Source organism: Acanthochromis polyacanthus, chromosome 1 (assembly GCF_021347895.1).
Source record: "Acanthochromis polyacanthus isolate Apoly-LR-REF ecotype Palm Island chromosome 1, KAUST_Apoly_ChrSc, whole genome shotgun sequence".
Lineage (NCBI taxonomy): Eukaryota > Metazoa > Chordata > Actinopteri > Pomacentridae > Acanthochromis > Acanthochromis polyacanthus.
The window spans coordinates 31,244,658-31,261,783 of record NC_067113.1 but is presented as its reverse complement, the minus strand read 5'-3'; the positions used below and the strand labels follow the sequence as shown (position 1 = coordinate 31,261,783).

Sequence of the window (17,126 nt, the reverse complement as noted above, 5' to 3'; positions counted from 1 at the left end):
TTCTCTCTACTTCTTGTCATGATTGTTCTGTTACCACAGAGATGCAGAATTTTATATTACAGAGAAAAATGAGCTCAAAGTGACTAAAAAAGTGACAGGAGCATAAATTAACGCCTCACCTTGAACTCTAGGAGGTGGCATATGGCATGATTTTTTACATTGTGTAGACCAATTATTAATTAATAAATCAAGAAAACATCGGCAGATTGACTGTTTTTGACAGGAATTTCCCTATTTAAGAGATTGCAGGTTTGTCCCACAAGAGGGAAACCTGAACCTGTGAGTTTCCACTGTGAAGATAAAGATAACAGAGAGCTGTGAAACTGAGAACAAGTGTAGGTGTTTGAGTCACTCTCACAGGGAAAGACCGACTATCGGCCTGGCTGATTATCATGGCCGATATTTGGCATTTTTCCGATTATCAGTACTGGTATTTTTATTAACTGATTATGTGTAATGCAGCCTCCTCTCTCTGTCTGTCATCACTCTCTGATATTAGAAATGTCAGACACTGCAAAAACTGAACAAGAAACACAAGCCAGGAAGTTAGCTTCTCTCACAGCGGCTAAAGCTATGCTAACAGCTAGCAGCTAAGTTAGAAGGCAGCCCCAGATTAAACTGAAACAGAATCTGGAGAACAATAATTCATGAAGCTTTAAGATCTGAACCTTAGTGGGAAATAAAAGTGACAAAACAGTGAAAGACGAAGAAAACAGAGAAGAACACTAGAAAACAAACTAATCAATCTCAGTCGAAAGAGTCCTAATTTAATCTCTCCTATTTCTATTTTTCATATTCATTTATAGTCACACTTAATGGAGAAACCTAGTTATAAATGATAGGTTATCAGCTATCACATGCTGTTAAAACATTGCATTTAATGTATATCGGTTCCAGATATCGATTATCGGCCTTTCTTGATAATCAGTAATTGGTATGAGTATCGACCCTAAAAAAAAACATATCAGTCAATCCTTAATTCTAACAGCTAGCGGCTAAGTTAGTAGGCAGCCACATATTAAACTGAAACAGAGCCTGGAAAATACTAATTAATAAAGATCTGACCCTTGGTGGACAATAATAATGATAAAACACTGAAATATTAAGAAAATAGAGACGAACAGCAGGAGACAAACTGACCAATCTCAGTCGAGGAAGTCCAAATTTAATAACTGCTATTTCTATTTTACATATTCAGTTACTTACTAATGAAGAAGCCAGTTATGAATGACAGGTTCTCTGCTGTCACATGCTGTTAAAACATTACATTTTATCAGCTCCAAATATCGGTTATTAGCCTTTCTTGAGCACCAATAATCAGTATCGGCCCTATAAAACCCATACAGTCCCTGACTCTCACCTGGGCTGTTATCTGCAGTCAGGTTGCTGCTGTTACTGGGGGAGTTGGACAGGTCAGAGACCACCACACTGATACCAGCTGTGGGACTGAGGCTTCCTCCTCTGGACGAAGACTCGCTGCTCTCCGAGCCTAAAGACGTGCTGGAGCGAGTGTCGGACGATTTCCTCAACTTCCCCCTCAGGAAGAAGGTCCTCATCTTGCTGCGCCGGGCCTCTCCGCCCTCGTCGTCCTCGTAATCCTCCTCGCCGCCTCCGTCGCTCGGCAGTCTTTGGCGCATCCGGTACAGAGACCCGTACCCTCCGGGCAGGATGGCCGACGAGGAGTCCTCATCGCTGGACCTCCTCTTGCCCCTCATGCGCTCCTTTAGCTTGCTGAAGGTGGAGGCTCCCTTGTCCTTCATGACCAGGTCGTACATGCTGGCCGTCAGGTTGTTTCTGGTGAACTGGACGCTGACCTGGATGTCTCCTCGTTCCTTCTCCTTCTTCCCCGTCTTAGAGTTGAGTCTGTACCACCTGCAACACACAAAACTCCATTTACAAAAGAGTAACAGACACACGGAGCATCATTTAGGGGTGAATTATTGGCCATCTAATCAATAATTTTATCAGGTACTACAGTCTCACTATCAATATCATGATGTCAAGAGCAATACTTCAGTTTACTTTCAATTCACTTTCTAGTATCTGTGTGTTTGTTGTTATTTAGTTTACATTTTGTACTGTTTTTTTAATTAAAGAGACTATTTCTTGGCATCCACTTAGACACTTCACACCTTAAGACATTTTGCGTTTTGTACTTTGTATTCTTGTTTTTTGATTTCTATCTAATTAGTAACCTCTCTGTAATTGTGTATATATAATATATATTTGACTGAGCTTTGTTAAGAGTACTCCGGGATGAATAAAGTTGATCTTATCTTGTCTTATGTTTGTGACAATTATGAAAAAACTCAGTCATTTAAGTCCATATCAAACAAAAAGCTCAACAGTTGTAAGTTTCAGCTTCTCAAAAGTGAGAATTTGCAGCTTTTCTCTGTTTTAAATCATTATAAATAAAAATATATGGACGTTAACTCTTGCTCAAACACATCAAGCACTTTTAAGTTGCAGGTTTTGCCTCTGTGATGCACATTTCTCTTACTTTGATGACATTTTTATAAGTTATTATTAACTTAATCAAATATAACAGAGCAACAGTTTGATTGTGAACTAAAATTAACATTAGTTGAATTTTATTAGACCCTAAATAACTTGTACTCAGTCTGTTCCCAAAAGCACATAATTATAATATAAATGAAGAAATATTGATAAGCCATAGCTTTCTATATGCCAAAAACTGTCACTAGACAGAAGAATTTAAAGATAAACAAAAAATATGAGAAAGTTTTGTGATCTTTATGCAAAATCCAATTAAAGAATAACCGTTTGTTACAAATGATGCAGAACTTTGAAGATATTGCTGAAAAATAAACTCAACTTGCAGCAGCCTTAATGTCTCATACATGTCCAATACTTTTCCATTGATTATCACCAAAAATCCCATCAAAGATCACCAAATACATAAGAAAATGTCTCATTCTTTGATCAAAAATAGTCTAAAGAAATAAAACCATTTAACTAGAGGTCAATTAAAATTTCCAAGTTGCATTTTGTCAAGAAATCTCCAATCACTGCGCTCTTACAAGTGCCAACAAAACACAATAAATTAAAGTCTTGTCACTTTTAGATCAATTTAACAACTATGGTGCAGCATTTTCCCCTCAACTACAATAAAAAAGCATCTCAAATGCGCTCTGACACATGATAATAATTTCATAATAAATCATAAATTCGTGCAGCAACACGTGCGCTCATGCAGTATTGTGAATGACGGCATTGTTGTGATGAATGGGGCTAATCTGTCCTCACACAGGGGTGACAGTGTGCTTCAGTGTCCTACTATAAGACCTCACAGCTGTGTGTGGCCAGACGTCCCACAATGCCTTTGGGAGGCCCCTTGTTTTTACCACCAGACCCCGGTAAGCAAGAACAATGCAGAGAAACAATGTTCATGTCTGATTTATCTGCAAGTGCCCTACATGCATGTGGCAGAAAGGAAATCTGCCCCACTGACAGGCAGAGAGGTGCAGTTCTTAGAAACCCACCGCACCGTGACTCATGGGAAAGTCTCATCTGGGAGTTTTTTTTTTTTAAAGGAAGATATGACTGAGAAAAATTCCACCGCTTAGCATGTGTTTCTGCTGCAAATGAAAGATCCTCAGTGCAATGAGGAAGACAAAGAAATAGACTTGAAACCAATATACGCTTTTAGATTTTTCACTTCCTGAGCTGCTGGGTTATTTTCACCTCACACCGCCTCGACCACAATGCATGGTTCACATCTGACACTGCCCAAATTTAATATGAACGCAGTGCGAGTTTCAGATGACTGTAAGTGAAATATCCAGACTCTGCATGTAAGAATGAGCTGCCTCCATTTGCAGTAAAAACCAGATTCCATAAATCCTCTAGACGACCTAAACGACCACAATTACACCCCAGTAACTGTCACTAAATGTGCAAATCCACGCACAAATCATTCCTGAAAATTAAAATGAAGAAACAAAATGAACTGCATTTAGCTAAATTAAGTGAAATTACATGTAATCACACTGTGTGGTTGTGAAATTCAGCATTACTGCAGAACTCTAAATAAAAACGGGATGCTATAAACACTGAAGGGAAACCCAGATGCTTCTTCATCAACGACTACAGTGTCGTTTTGTGTCGAGTCAACTAGAAAACCTAAATGTCACGCTCTGGAAAGAAGAACGGAGGTGTAAACATCAAAGCCGAGACATGAAAGCTCCGAAAGAAGCTACGTGAAAGAAAACAAAGACTAGAGCAAACCTACTTATGCATATATGATCTGAGGAGAGGAACCCCGCGCTTGAGCTATCTGAGAAACCAGACGGCTTTCTATTCCCCCCCCACGAGATCTCTTCCTTTTACTGTATAAACCTACGGTATGACGAGGCAAAAACGCCACAGGGCAGGAAAATCACACATGCCAAGGTTCAAATGAAAGCGTTTAGCTCGTATGTTGTGTGGGGCTGTCTTTTAAAAAACTGATGCAGGAAATTAATATTGTGTATAACACTACCTATATTTTTAAAAACAAAATAATACGGTTTTGGGGTGTAAACGTTTGCAAGAACAGCAGGGATTAAAATCTGAACAAAAAAGCCTGCTAATGTGAATGTTATATGTTAGCAGTTAGCATGCTAGCATCCTATTTTGTAATGATATCAAAATAGACATATTTTTTAGACCAATATTTAGTATATTATAATATTGTGAATGTATTCAAAATCCACATCAAATAAGCATATTGATGTTTAAAGTATGAGTTGTATATTTGCATCGGCCATAAAAATTTGCCAAATTTAGAATAATAACATGCTAATATTATATTTCTACATGATTGTTACATGATTTTGCAAAAATGTATTTCATAAGTTAAGAATGGTTAGCGTATTAGCTAACTGTATAAGCTGAAGTTGCAAAATTAGCAATTCGCTAATGCTTAAAATTAGCACAAATTTATTATACTGGCCTTTTTTTCATTGTGAAAGCAAAAATTTTGATTGATAACATGATAAGAATGTAAAACTAAAATGATCATTATTTTGTTGAAATTTACTACGAGCTCAACGTTACATATTCATGTTCCAGATCAGCAACTGTTAGCATACACGCATGCTAACATTCTGATGTCACTATGCTGCAATGTTCTTTTTGTTTTTTTTAAATGCACATTTACAACAAGAGCATTATAATATCAGGTTAGTACAGTATGATTTTAATAAAATTTACAAATGAATTCCTGCCAAGGCTAAACATTAGCATGTTAAAATGTAAACATTACAAGCAAATTAGCATTTGCTAGCAAACACATGTGCTAATATTATAATGTTGACACAAAAACACATCAAAGCATCAAACACATAGCCTATTCGCTAAACATTACATCATAACACACATACTAATATTTTGATAGTGCCATGCTACATCATGTTAGCCTTAGTCTGAAACTGCAAGTTGATTGGTGTGATATAAACCTAGAAAAATGGAAGAGACATTTTGGATATACTGTGCCAGTAGCTGCTGAGAAAAGTATTTAAATTATATGGTATTTTTGCTGCAGTCTGTACCAAACAATGATGTGTGGAGATGATTTATGGGCCAGGGCATCACTGTATAACCACAATAGTTAATTTATAATGATATTTTTTTTTGTTTTACCTTTATCAATAAATTGCATTGTGGGATTTGACATTGCAATTGCTCATACTGTGATTTTGATCATATTTAGACTAATTGTTCAGCCCCAGCTGCCAGCATGAATAAAATATCAAACCAACTTTAATATGTGTAAATGAAATAAAACACTGAAACAATCTTTTTAACTGTGGCCTGAGAGAAAAGTTTAATTTACTGGCGACTAGAGAACAGGACAGGCTGCCTGATAAAATAAAACAGCGTTCCAATCACACAAACCCAGACATTATTCCAGGTCCCGTTAGGTTTAAACTATCACGCTGTTTGATTACAGAGGCACAGAGACAGGAAAGTTCCCTGCTCCAGCAAAAACACTGGAGTAATTGCAGGCTGCAGAGGAGAAGTCACATAATTCACTGCGCAGCCTCTTATGCAATCATCACCATCCTGCCGCTGACCTCAAGTCCGGCTCTGAAAACACGGTAACACCCAAGACGAACGAAAACGATTACCAAACAAACTCCAGTACAACTCTGAGAGCTAACAAGCAGGTGGAGCCTGAAGAGAGGGACAACAAACATCTCACAAAAACAGGCAACAACAGAAACAAGAGCATGTTGTTTTCACCAACTAATCCAGATATCTATGACATGCATTAAAAGACATGTAGGAAGGAGTGACACTCCCCTGAGGCAGGAGCATACAGTCTAAAAACTGTAGTATTATGTCTTTGGATTAGCATGAAAATCAACTTGACATAGGGTGAATTATTCTAATCCAGATTTGGTATAAACATCGGAGCATTTAATTAAATCAAATCCTGTTAGCGGATTATCAAGCTACATATAAACAGAGTAAATTCCTCAGCTCCAAGCCTGTCTTTTATTTCTTCCATTTCTTTTTCGGAGGCATCCAAGCAACACAGATTTTTCTTTCTGCTGCCACTAACATTGTAAAGCAGCGCTGCTACCTCAAGTGCCTGCTAGGTATGGACTCGAGTTTCACATCGATGCTCCAACAATAGTATCAGTCCTCCTCCTGACACGTCAGCCAACTCCCTGTAGCCGAGGTGGGGTTCACATTCCAAACACGGAGCAGGGAGGAGGCCTACAAGCGAAAATCCTTACTACACAGTGGGCATCAGATATTCAGCTTATTAACTAAATATGACACCCTAGTGTTGTTAGCATACATATATGCTGCTGTTATGTCGCTTTGACAAGCAATAATTCAGATTAAATTATAAAATTATATCAGTACAACACAATTTTGTTAAAAATTACATCTTAATTGCTACTACCACTATTTAAAAATCATTTTTGAGCAGCTCAAGGGAAAAAAAACATTGCAAAATTATGATTTATCTGCATTTATATTGTCAGATTTTGGCATTTATCTGACTGAGGCTGACTGGATTTATGATGCAGCCGTGCATACAAAAATACCGAGCTAGAAAAAAATGGCTTCTGCTGACTAAAAGTATTTACAAAAGCTATTCTTACAATACGCAAAGCATCTTCTGCTTTCAAAAGAAGATGCAAAGAAGTTAAAGTCCTATCTCTGTACATGCACCTGTGCTGGTGGGTCATGTGACGCATGACCAAGTCTGACAATAACAGATGAGAACGTAAGTAAACAGACAAGAGGCCTAAATACAGAAACTGCAACACCGACAAAAGCAGCAGCCCACATTTGGGAGCCCACGTACTCAGGCAGAGCACAGCTTGTTACCGAAGAGGACCCAGTTTCCCAAAAGCATCATCCCACACACAAACTGAACAGTTCAGCAAGGCCACGCTGATCCGGTGAAGCATTTTTTTGGTTTCGAAGCATCCGATGCACCAGAGCGAGCAGTAAACCCAAACGTCCTGCCTGTTTATTGGAATCTGTGGGAGTCTGCGCTCACTTTTATTGCCATAAACAATCCCATTCCAGAGCTGCAGAGCATAACTGCATATCTGCTTCCCCATCTCGCCAAAACAGGAAATCACAACACTCCACCCATCCCAGCGTGACACCATCACCTCATCTCCTCCTCAGCCTGATCCACCGAAGAGCAGGTTTTCTCCTCCTGAAGCTGCCGTCTTACTGCAGACTTCAGCCCAAAAAGCATACGTCAGTCCCCAGAAACCACCCTGCCAGGCAGAACAGAGCTGAAATTATGACACAAGTAGGCTATCGGTCTATTTTATCCTGCGTGTCGTCATTCTCTGTGGGGTTTTGAGAGCCTCGGCGGTATCAGGGCCAGACAGAAGAGTGAAATGAAACCAGTGCCAAGGGCGCGGGAGCTGTGTGCATATAGCAGCACACTTTATTCAGCAAATATGTTGGCATTTCAGCTTACACCACTACATCAGACTCGGAGTCTCCAGGGGCTGAGAGAGCTTCTTGCACTGAAACTTCAGACAACAAAAGCACCGGAAGAGAACTTTATCACTACCTACCAATATATGTCATTTGGGAACAGGGCTAACAGCAAGCTAGCAACTTCGGGAGGCTGTGCTCATGCTACAGTTTCAGGAAATAAAATGTTTTCTGCATTTGTTATGTTAGTTTAGCATGCTAGTATGCTAACACCTGCTATCAAACACAAGGAGCAGCTGAGGCGAATGGGGAATTTGCAGGAATTGTATTGCAAGCACTGGATAAAATGTACTAACTATGCATTAACACATAATGCACCAGACAACATTTCATAATTTTTTTAAACCAGCTGAAGTATATTTTTAAGAATAAAGTGAAATTTCTCCGATTCCCGCCTCTCAAATCTTTATATTTACTGCTTTCTTCACTCCTTTATGACAGTGAACCCAAGGATATATAAATATTTTTGGGGTTGTAGACAAAAACAACAAATCTAAGAACATTTAATTGCCATTTTTGTACCATTTTCTGATGAAATCAATGGAGAAAATAGTGGAAAGATTAGTAACCAAAAGAAAATAGTCATTAGTTGCAGCCCTACTTATCTAGGAATGGTTGGTTCTGGTGTTAGTTTTAATACTGGTGGAACTATTTAGGAGAAACACAACAGCAAATCACTAATTCTCTTCTAAACAAGAGTAGTTTACTTATTTTGTACTGTTTGTATTTTTACAACTTTCAACAGAAGCAACTGTAACATGAGTAATTTCCCCTCAGGGACCAATAAAGTACTTCTGATTCAGATTTTTACAGTTGCATGTAGTTTTTTTTTTTTTTTTAGTGGAAAAGAAATTTAAAAAAAAATTCACACTGAAATCATCATAAATGGTGGTAAAATCAAAATAACTGTCATAATAATCACTATATCATTGTTCACATTTGTATCTATGCATTAAGATGACACCTCCATTCACAAACCAGCATAGAAAGCGCACATACAACCTCTCCCTCACCCCCCTCGTAACATTTACGAAGAAACGCCCCCCTCCAGAAACTTGCGTAGCACTCGTGAAGTTGTCTTTTACGGCTGGGTCCCCCTGGATCTTTATCTGCCATTATGTAAAAAACGATGAGCAAAACAAGTCACCAGCTAACTACGAAGCTATACCAAAGCAACACATACAGAAAACACGTAAGTCCAAGGCATACGTAATCTACGTAACTAGGCCTGAGCCGGAAGATGTTTGATTGACAGGAAAGGGAGCAAACCAAACGCCTCGGTCCGAGCGCGTTGATTGGCTGATGTTTTTCAGGTCCTGCCATGTCCACAGTTATTTTTTTCTATTTTTTATTCTTTTAGAGACCATACATACAAGTCCACTAAAGGTCAGTATATTCATTTTATGTGAATCAGACAAATTAAACAAAAAAACATCCTCCATAATGCCTTTAAACAGTGGACGATGATCAGCAAAGACTTCCTCAACAGTGACAGCAGACTTTCTCACTGACGTGCAGACAGAAGCGAATGATGCTGCTTGGTTTGAGTAACCGAGTGGACGTTTCCCATAACAGCCTTTTCAAGGCCGGCAGACCCTCCAGGAGCATTGTGGGTAACGGTGGTAATGTGGCCTAGATTCCTGCCTCATCAGCAGAAGCAGAAGAAGACAAGGCCGCGAGACCGAGACCACATTCCACATCTGGATGCGATGAGCTCGAAGCCCACCACCGACTTCCCTCGTCACACTTTCTCACGGCCGAGCATTGTGTTTTAAATCCGCATTTAAGGGATCAGAGATAAATAGATGACAGATACTACAGCTCTTGTACGTAAAAAGCTAGTTAATCGAGTTTTTATTAGCTTTAAAAAGGTCTAAAACACACATGAAGACGTGCTAATGCCATGTAAGACAACAGAGTGACAAATAAAAGCTAAGACGAGCTTCTAATTTGAAGAAGAACGACACAAATACCTGTAGTTGTAATTCAGACTGCGGAGTAAGAATATGCAGCTAAAAGTGGTTAAAAAGCAGTAAAAAAAAAACAAAAACAAAAAAGAGATTACAGTGCACAAACGCAGGTGGACAAGGCAACTTTCTTCCGTTCGCTTCCAGAGGCGGCAACAAATAATACAGAGTAATCAGCTTCCAAATGGACTGAGCTGCTGTTACATAAGCAAGGCCATCTTATGAGAAGTTCAAGGACAATTTCTGCATTACAAATTCCTGCTAACTTGGCGTGTCTAAATGAGCAGAAAAGCTCCCAAGGTCGAGCGTTCCGCCTGTTGGAGATGAACGTACAACAAGCAGCGCTAAATAAGTGGGATTCCTGCAGGAAGCTAGATCAAATATTTAATGAATGAATCATAGCAAATAAGATTAAATGAGACAAAAGTCAGGACTGGAATGCACGTGGAGAGATTTGAAAGCTGTGGCCTTTTACTTAAGTACATCTCTGCACAAATAAGATAACACGGTACGCTTAGTTTCTGTGCCGATATTGACTTAAGAGAGCGAACAACCCAACATTTAAAATTATTATTCATTAGACTCACAGCAGAACCAGTGATATTATTCTACCAGTTTCACTTTAGGATTTATTCACCTCATGAAAAATCTAAAGGATTGGAGGTTCATATGTGGATGCAGAAGCTGATTTTTAAGGTTATATATGTGTTGTTAATGTGATTTAAAGTCACTTGTATTAATTAAAGGTCATTTATTTTTCCTCTGTATCGACAAAGACAACAAGGACGTCTATTTCTCACTAAGTTTCAACATGTTTGAAGGTAAGAAATTGTGGAGACGATTATAAATTCTAATTTTGTAACTGTCAATACTGATTAATTATTTCACAATTCTGATTTATTATCCCATAAGACAAGCCCAAAACTCCCAATATTTACAATTTATAAGAAAATAAAAACCTAAATAAGCTACAGGCTTATATGTAGGCTGTGAATGTTTCATTATGTTTGAAACTTAGAAATAAGGAGTTTGTTTAATTCTGTGAATAAAAGATAGTATTAAAAATAAGTAATAAATGCAATGTTTACAGGAGGGTAACAACTATTTCATTCTTCATTAATCATTTAATCAGTTCTCAGACTCTTCTACGTTACCTCTAAAAATACTTTTTTTGAGTCCAAAACTCACAATATTTAGTATTTACAGCGATATAAAAGCCCAAATAAGCAGAAAATGTTCAAATAATTTGTGAGCTGGTGTGCAGATGCACAAAAAACTGAATGCATTTGTTGTGAGCATAATTTACCTGCTTATAAAAGCGGTTATTGTTGTAATTTAAAGTCAGTAATGAAAGGTCCTATATTTTTGTGTTTTCTCAGCTGTATAGCAAACTGAGAAATAAGAGTTTTCAAAATGAATAATAATTTTGTGGCTAAAAGCAAACAAAAAAAATTAACAGATGAAGAATGTTACAAAATATTTCTTAATCATTTAACAATTTCCCAGATTCCTACAGGTGACTTCTTGGAGTACCTTTTTGAGCCAAACGATGAGTCCAAAACTCACAATATTTACAATTTCCATTAATATAAAAGCCCAAATGTGCAGCAAACTTTCGGATATTTCATGAGCTGATATGTAGACACACGAAAAACGGAAGGGATTTGTTGTCAGCATAATTTATAGGCTTATAAGTGAGTTGTTAATGTGATTTAATGTCAAATAAATCAATAAGAAGTCCCACTGAGTTTCATTTTGCATGAAAGTGACAAATAAGGGGCCTGGAGATTAAAAATAAACATTAAAAACTAAGAGATGAATGCAGCCGCACAACATATCCCCAGCTTCTATTGATAACTCATTTGATAATGACAGTTTTAAGAGGCTTTGGGGATAAATTAAGAATTAAAAACAGGATATTTTAGGTTTTAAGTAGTTTGCAGGCACACTCTTGCTACTTTCACATGCACTTAAATATGCTGCTCGGAGTGCAAAAAGAGCAAAAAACAAGACAGTTTATGCTCCTGTGTCACAGTGACCTAGTTTCACAAACAAATCTACCTCTCTGGATTTCTACAATAAAGCCAGATGGACGATGAGAGATTTGTGATGCAACAACTCAGCCTCTGCATGACTCGGGAACACAACCACGAGTTAAATACGGCCTGCTGCAGCTGCTGCTGCATATCCTGCTTCCTATGTGATGCTTAATCTGATGCATCTCCACAGAGGACGTTTTCAAAAAGCCAAGCTGCCTTTATGTCATCCAGGATGGCTTGTCAGGTCACTCTGTTACGTAAACTATAATGTCCATTAGAGTATATTCTCTCCTTCTCCAAGCTGCAGCTTCTGAGAGTCTGCCGGCTCTTAGCAGAGGATTTTTCTGGATGTACATCACACACACACACACACACACACACACACACACACACACACACACACACACACACACACACACACACACACACACACACACACACACACACAGTCTTTCTGCTTCACTCAGCAGATGGAGGTTCAGTTCTCAGGCCTGAAACAACATCACAGGTTTGCTTCCTACATAAACAAAACACGACGAGGGATGAGAAAAATAACAAAACGAATATATCTAATCTACAGCCGGACCTGTACAGTAAAGACTCCCGTATCTGCACCAAGAAAACTGCTGAAATTTAATATTATCCTCTAGGGAAGAAACGTGCAAGACACATTCGACATTCAGCAATAAAAGCAAAGTTAATTTTGTGTTATCAACATGGGCTGCCCGCTGCGTAGGCTGGACTGGAGGTGTTGCAGAAGCTTCCTCCTCACAAAACCGGGCTGGGGAATTCACCAAACGCCCACCTTTCCAGTAATCTGCCCTACACCAGCATGCAAATACATCACTTTAATTGCAGCTGTGCCTCGCGTAATGATAAAATTGTTGAATAAGATAAGATATAATTGGCCGTGTTTATGGCTGTGTTACTTCCCTTAATGCTAATTTGTGAAGCTAAAATGTGCCCTAGAATATTCAAGAATAACAGTCAGAGACAGTATTTTTGGGTATATAAGACAATCCACACAACTAATTTGGTCCAAAAGCCACTCTTTTTTTCAATTTACAGGAGTATAAAAAGACACAAAAGCAACAAATCCTACTTAATGATTAGCCAATTATCAATATTGTTCGTAATCCAAGAACTTTAGGATTATACTGAGGGCTCAAGTCTTAGCTATGAACCATGATCAGAAGAGTCCTAAGTTAAGTCTAAGTGCTAACCTCTGTGTTTTAAGTAATCTACTGTCCGAGAGAACATCATTTAAGGATAATTGAAGTATTTTTGATTCCCTTTTTAACTCTATTCCAAAGATGTGGAGTTTGTAAAGACTTCACATGTGCACAGCAAAACTAGTTAAGCACAGGAGAAAAACACTGAAAAGTATGATTTGGTTTCAAAAACAAATGCAGTATCCATTTTGTGGAAATATTTCAGCTTCAGAAAGAATGACATGGACCAAAAACATGAAGCTACACATCAACTTGCCTCTAACAAACTTTAAATCAGCACCACAAAGCCACCAAAAACATCACAATATGTATCGTAGAGAGTCAAAATATCGCAATATCAAGTCATTTCAAGTTCCAAACTCATCATTTTGAACCTTTCAACTTATTTAATGCCATTTTAAATATTTTAACAGTTAGTATAATACATTTAGCCATGACAACCATTCAGTTTTGTCAGCTAACTAACTACTGTGATGCAAGTCAGCTACTTCTAGAAGATTTTAGTTGCCGCAGCTAGCTAGATACCTAAGCTAACCCTATGCTGGTTGAAAACAGGTGACATATGTTAATGTTTGTTGTTATTTTTATTGTTTCCAGCTAGGTAGTTTTATGAAAAAAAATGTAAACAAACTTGTGCATTTTATGACTACAAACATGACAATAAGCTATAAGACAAAAGGCTAAAGCTAAGAACAAGCTAAAGTCAAGCCACTACAAACATCACAATGTGTAACAGGAAATCTAAATGTCCCAGTATCAAGTCATTTACAGTCATAAAATTGTGTACCCTCTCGCAAATTTAAGGCCATTTTATACATCTGAACTGTTATTAAAATAAAGTTACCCACCGCTCAATTTTGATCTACTTTGAAGACAGTTAGCTATGGTTAGCAGATAATAGTAGCTGTCGCTAGCTAGCTACATGACCTGAAAATGGTCGTAGCCGATTTGTTTGAAAAAAAATTCAAACAAATGTATGCCCTTGGTGTCTACAAACATTATAACGAGCAACAAGACAAGAGGCTAAAGCTAACAACAGGCTAGCAACCCCCCCGTACCTAAGCTTCATAAGTTGGTTCAAACCATCTCACTTTTTAATATTTCCAGCTAATTTTCTTGAAAATAATTTCAAACAAATGAATGCACTTGGTGGCTGCATACTTGATAATGAGCTAAAAAAAAAACCCAGAAGGTTAAAGCTAACAACAGACTAAAAGTCAACATCCTCACCTGCTGATGATAATTCAGACAATGTGGTTTTCCAGTAGAGAAATACAGTACTTTCACACCAATTAGCTGTTGCTAGCAGATAGTACTGGGTGCAGCTAGCTAGCTACTGTAGCTAACCTTCATGAGTTGATTGAAATCAGCTGACTTTTTAATGTTTCTAGCTGATTTATTAAAAAAATAACAAATAAATATCTGTGCTTGATCACTACATACATGATAACAAGCTATAAAACAGGAGGCTAAAGCTAACAACAGGTTACAATTCAGCAGTCTCACCAGCTAATAATAGTACGAATAATGTGGTAACATGGCACAGCAATGTGAAGGAAAGTCATTGTTTTTTTTAATATAGTCCAATTAAAACAACAAACACTGACCGTAATTGTTTCCCTATCGAAAAATAAGATATTAGCTATCACTAGCAGATATGAGCAGATGCAGCTAGCTAGCTACTTAAGCTAACATTCATGACTTGGTTGAAAACAGTGTCACCAGCTGACTTTGTAATGTTTTTTTTTTTTTATCCCTTATTAATCCCACGAGGGGAAATTCTGATTTTCGCATATCCCCCCATCTGGTTCATAGATTATATGTTTTAAAAGAGTTTAAACTATTGCACTGATATGAAATATTTATAATTTATAATATTGATTGTGTAATAGATTTAAAATGTAACACTATCAAAATATTAACCATTCTATTTGGAAAGCCAAAGACTTAAAGATATAAATTGCTTCTAATACATATTCATTATTTTTTTCATTTTTTAAGTGATATCAAAAGAGAGTAAAATACTACAGAACCTTTAAGTTAGAAATATAGTAGCAATGGTCAATGGTCAGCCTGCATTCAATGTAAATAATGAAATAATAATAATAATAAAGAAGCCTTAAGTCACACTGAAATGTCTGTATCAAACTGTACACTGTATAAATATACCTCCCAAATTGCAGCTTTTTTGATTTGCTAATTGCATTTGAAAGTGATTAATTGTTCTGCCCTAGTTAAGGCCGTACAATATTATAGAGAGAAACCAAACAAATGCAAAAATTCCCTTTGAGCAAGCACTTGGAGGAAGAACGGCCTTGTAAAGCACAATCATAGATAATTATTTCTGGTATTATTACTGAGAAAGTAAGGTTCATTAGTAGAAGTAAAGATTTTTTGTTGTTATTTTGTTTTCAGTGTGTTTCTGCTTATGGTTGTCTCAGAAAATTGTTTCAGGATGAGGACTAACAAGTGTGTTTGGCAAAAAAATAACTAAACTCAGGTAATGACACTGGTGTTTTTGGAATCTAAAACTATAGAGAAGCGAACAGAGCAGCTTTTGAACATGACCTCTGCAGCTAAAGTATTATATCAGACGTGCCAAAGGTTGCAGATTAACAAACGGTTTAATTAATTCCCGACACTTTTGCTCATGTTTTTGGTTATGAAAAGGCTAATAAAAGACCTTCTCTGTAAAAAAAAAAAGAGGTCAGATCCGACTCGTGTGCAGAATTAACTCCGAAGTAACGACATCCAAATTTAAAACTCATTCCTCATTTCCAGCGGCTGTGACTGGAACATGCTGATTCAGAAGTACACTGTGTGGAAAAATGATGAATCCCGGAGAGAATAAAACGAGCCTGAAGTGCAGAAGAAAGGGGGAATGAAGCATGTGAACCTGGAGCTGTAGATCACTGTGAAGCCTGCAGCTCCTCTAAAGGCCTTTATAAATATTAGAATTAGGAAAGTGAAGGAGTCTTGGCAGAGCTGTGGCCCACACACCTCAGTCCTTAACCTCTGCAGAAAGAATTCTAACATTTTTATCATCCAGAAAAAGCACATTGACAACATTTTTTGTGTGTTTTGACATGAAATATTACACATTAATCTGCGTATACACTGAATTTAACTTTGTTTTGTTGAGTTACTGAGCTTCTTTCCACCTGAGTAGCTTAATGATTGCATTTATTCTTTGTCTTTATTATCAGATTTTACCGCCACCATTCATCTCTTCTTCTACGTTTTTATCACAATGCAAATGAAGCTCAACTTAAACAAAAGACGAACCCCAAGAACCCATTATTACTGCATCACAATGCCCGCAAGGAATCACAAGTCACACAGGTTTAGTTTAAAGGAGGCTGCTGGGGAAAGCCCCACACCCACACATCACACGAAAGAGAAGTCATACTGTCAAACTAAAAGACTTTCTGGTCATGTTTCATGTAAAAATGTGACATAATCGTCCATTTTTCACATATGAAAAAGCCAAATAAGTGCTGTGTTGCCTCAACATTTGACTTTACAGCTGTGCAAAATGGCTGAAAGTCACATCAATACATTTAATAATGATTACTTGTCAAATGCATGCCATGCATCATTATCATCACATGGAAAATATGTGCAAATTTGCAACATGAATGATAAAATTATGAAAACAAATTCAATTCCAGGCCCAATAACCTATTTGTAGTGGAGTCCAAATGTTTTGTCAATGGTTAAGGAAGAACTTTCAAATTAAAATCAATCAAAATTCAGTTTCTTAGACTGTAAATCTGTTTTTTGCTTCTAACTTGAGTTCAAATTCAGTCAGTGCTATGGATAGCAGAATTTTGCATGTCAGCAACATGATATAACAAGTTTGGATTAAAAATAATCTGCTTAAATAGTTTCGTATTAGTCATATT

The 17,126-nt window shown here is 37.4% G+C and overlaps 1 protein-coding gene across 1 annotated transcript in view; it reads right to left on the bottom strand.

Annotated features, from left to right (window-relative positions):
- Positions 1 to 17,126, bottom strand: part of rab11fip5a (RAB11 family interacting protein 5a (class I)) — a 38,505-nt gene that overhangs the window by 14,295 nt on the left and 7,084 nt on the right. Inside the window, 1 exon segment of the mRNA XM_022216706.2 lies at positions 1,361 to 1,872. Coding sequence (XP_022072398.2) covers positions 1,361 to 1,872 — 512 coding nt within the window.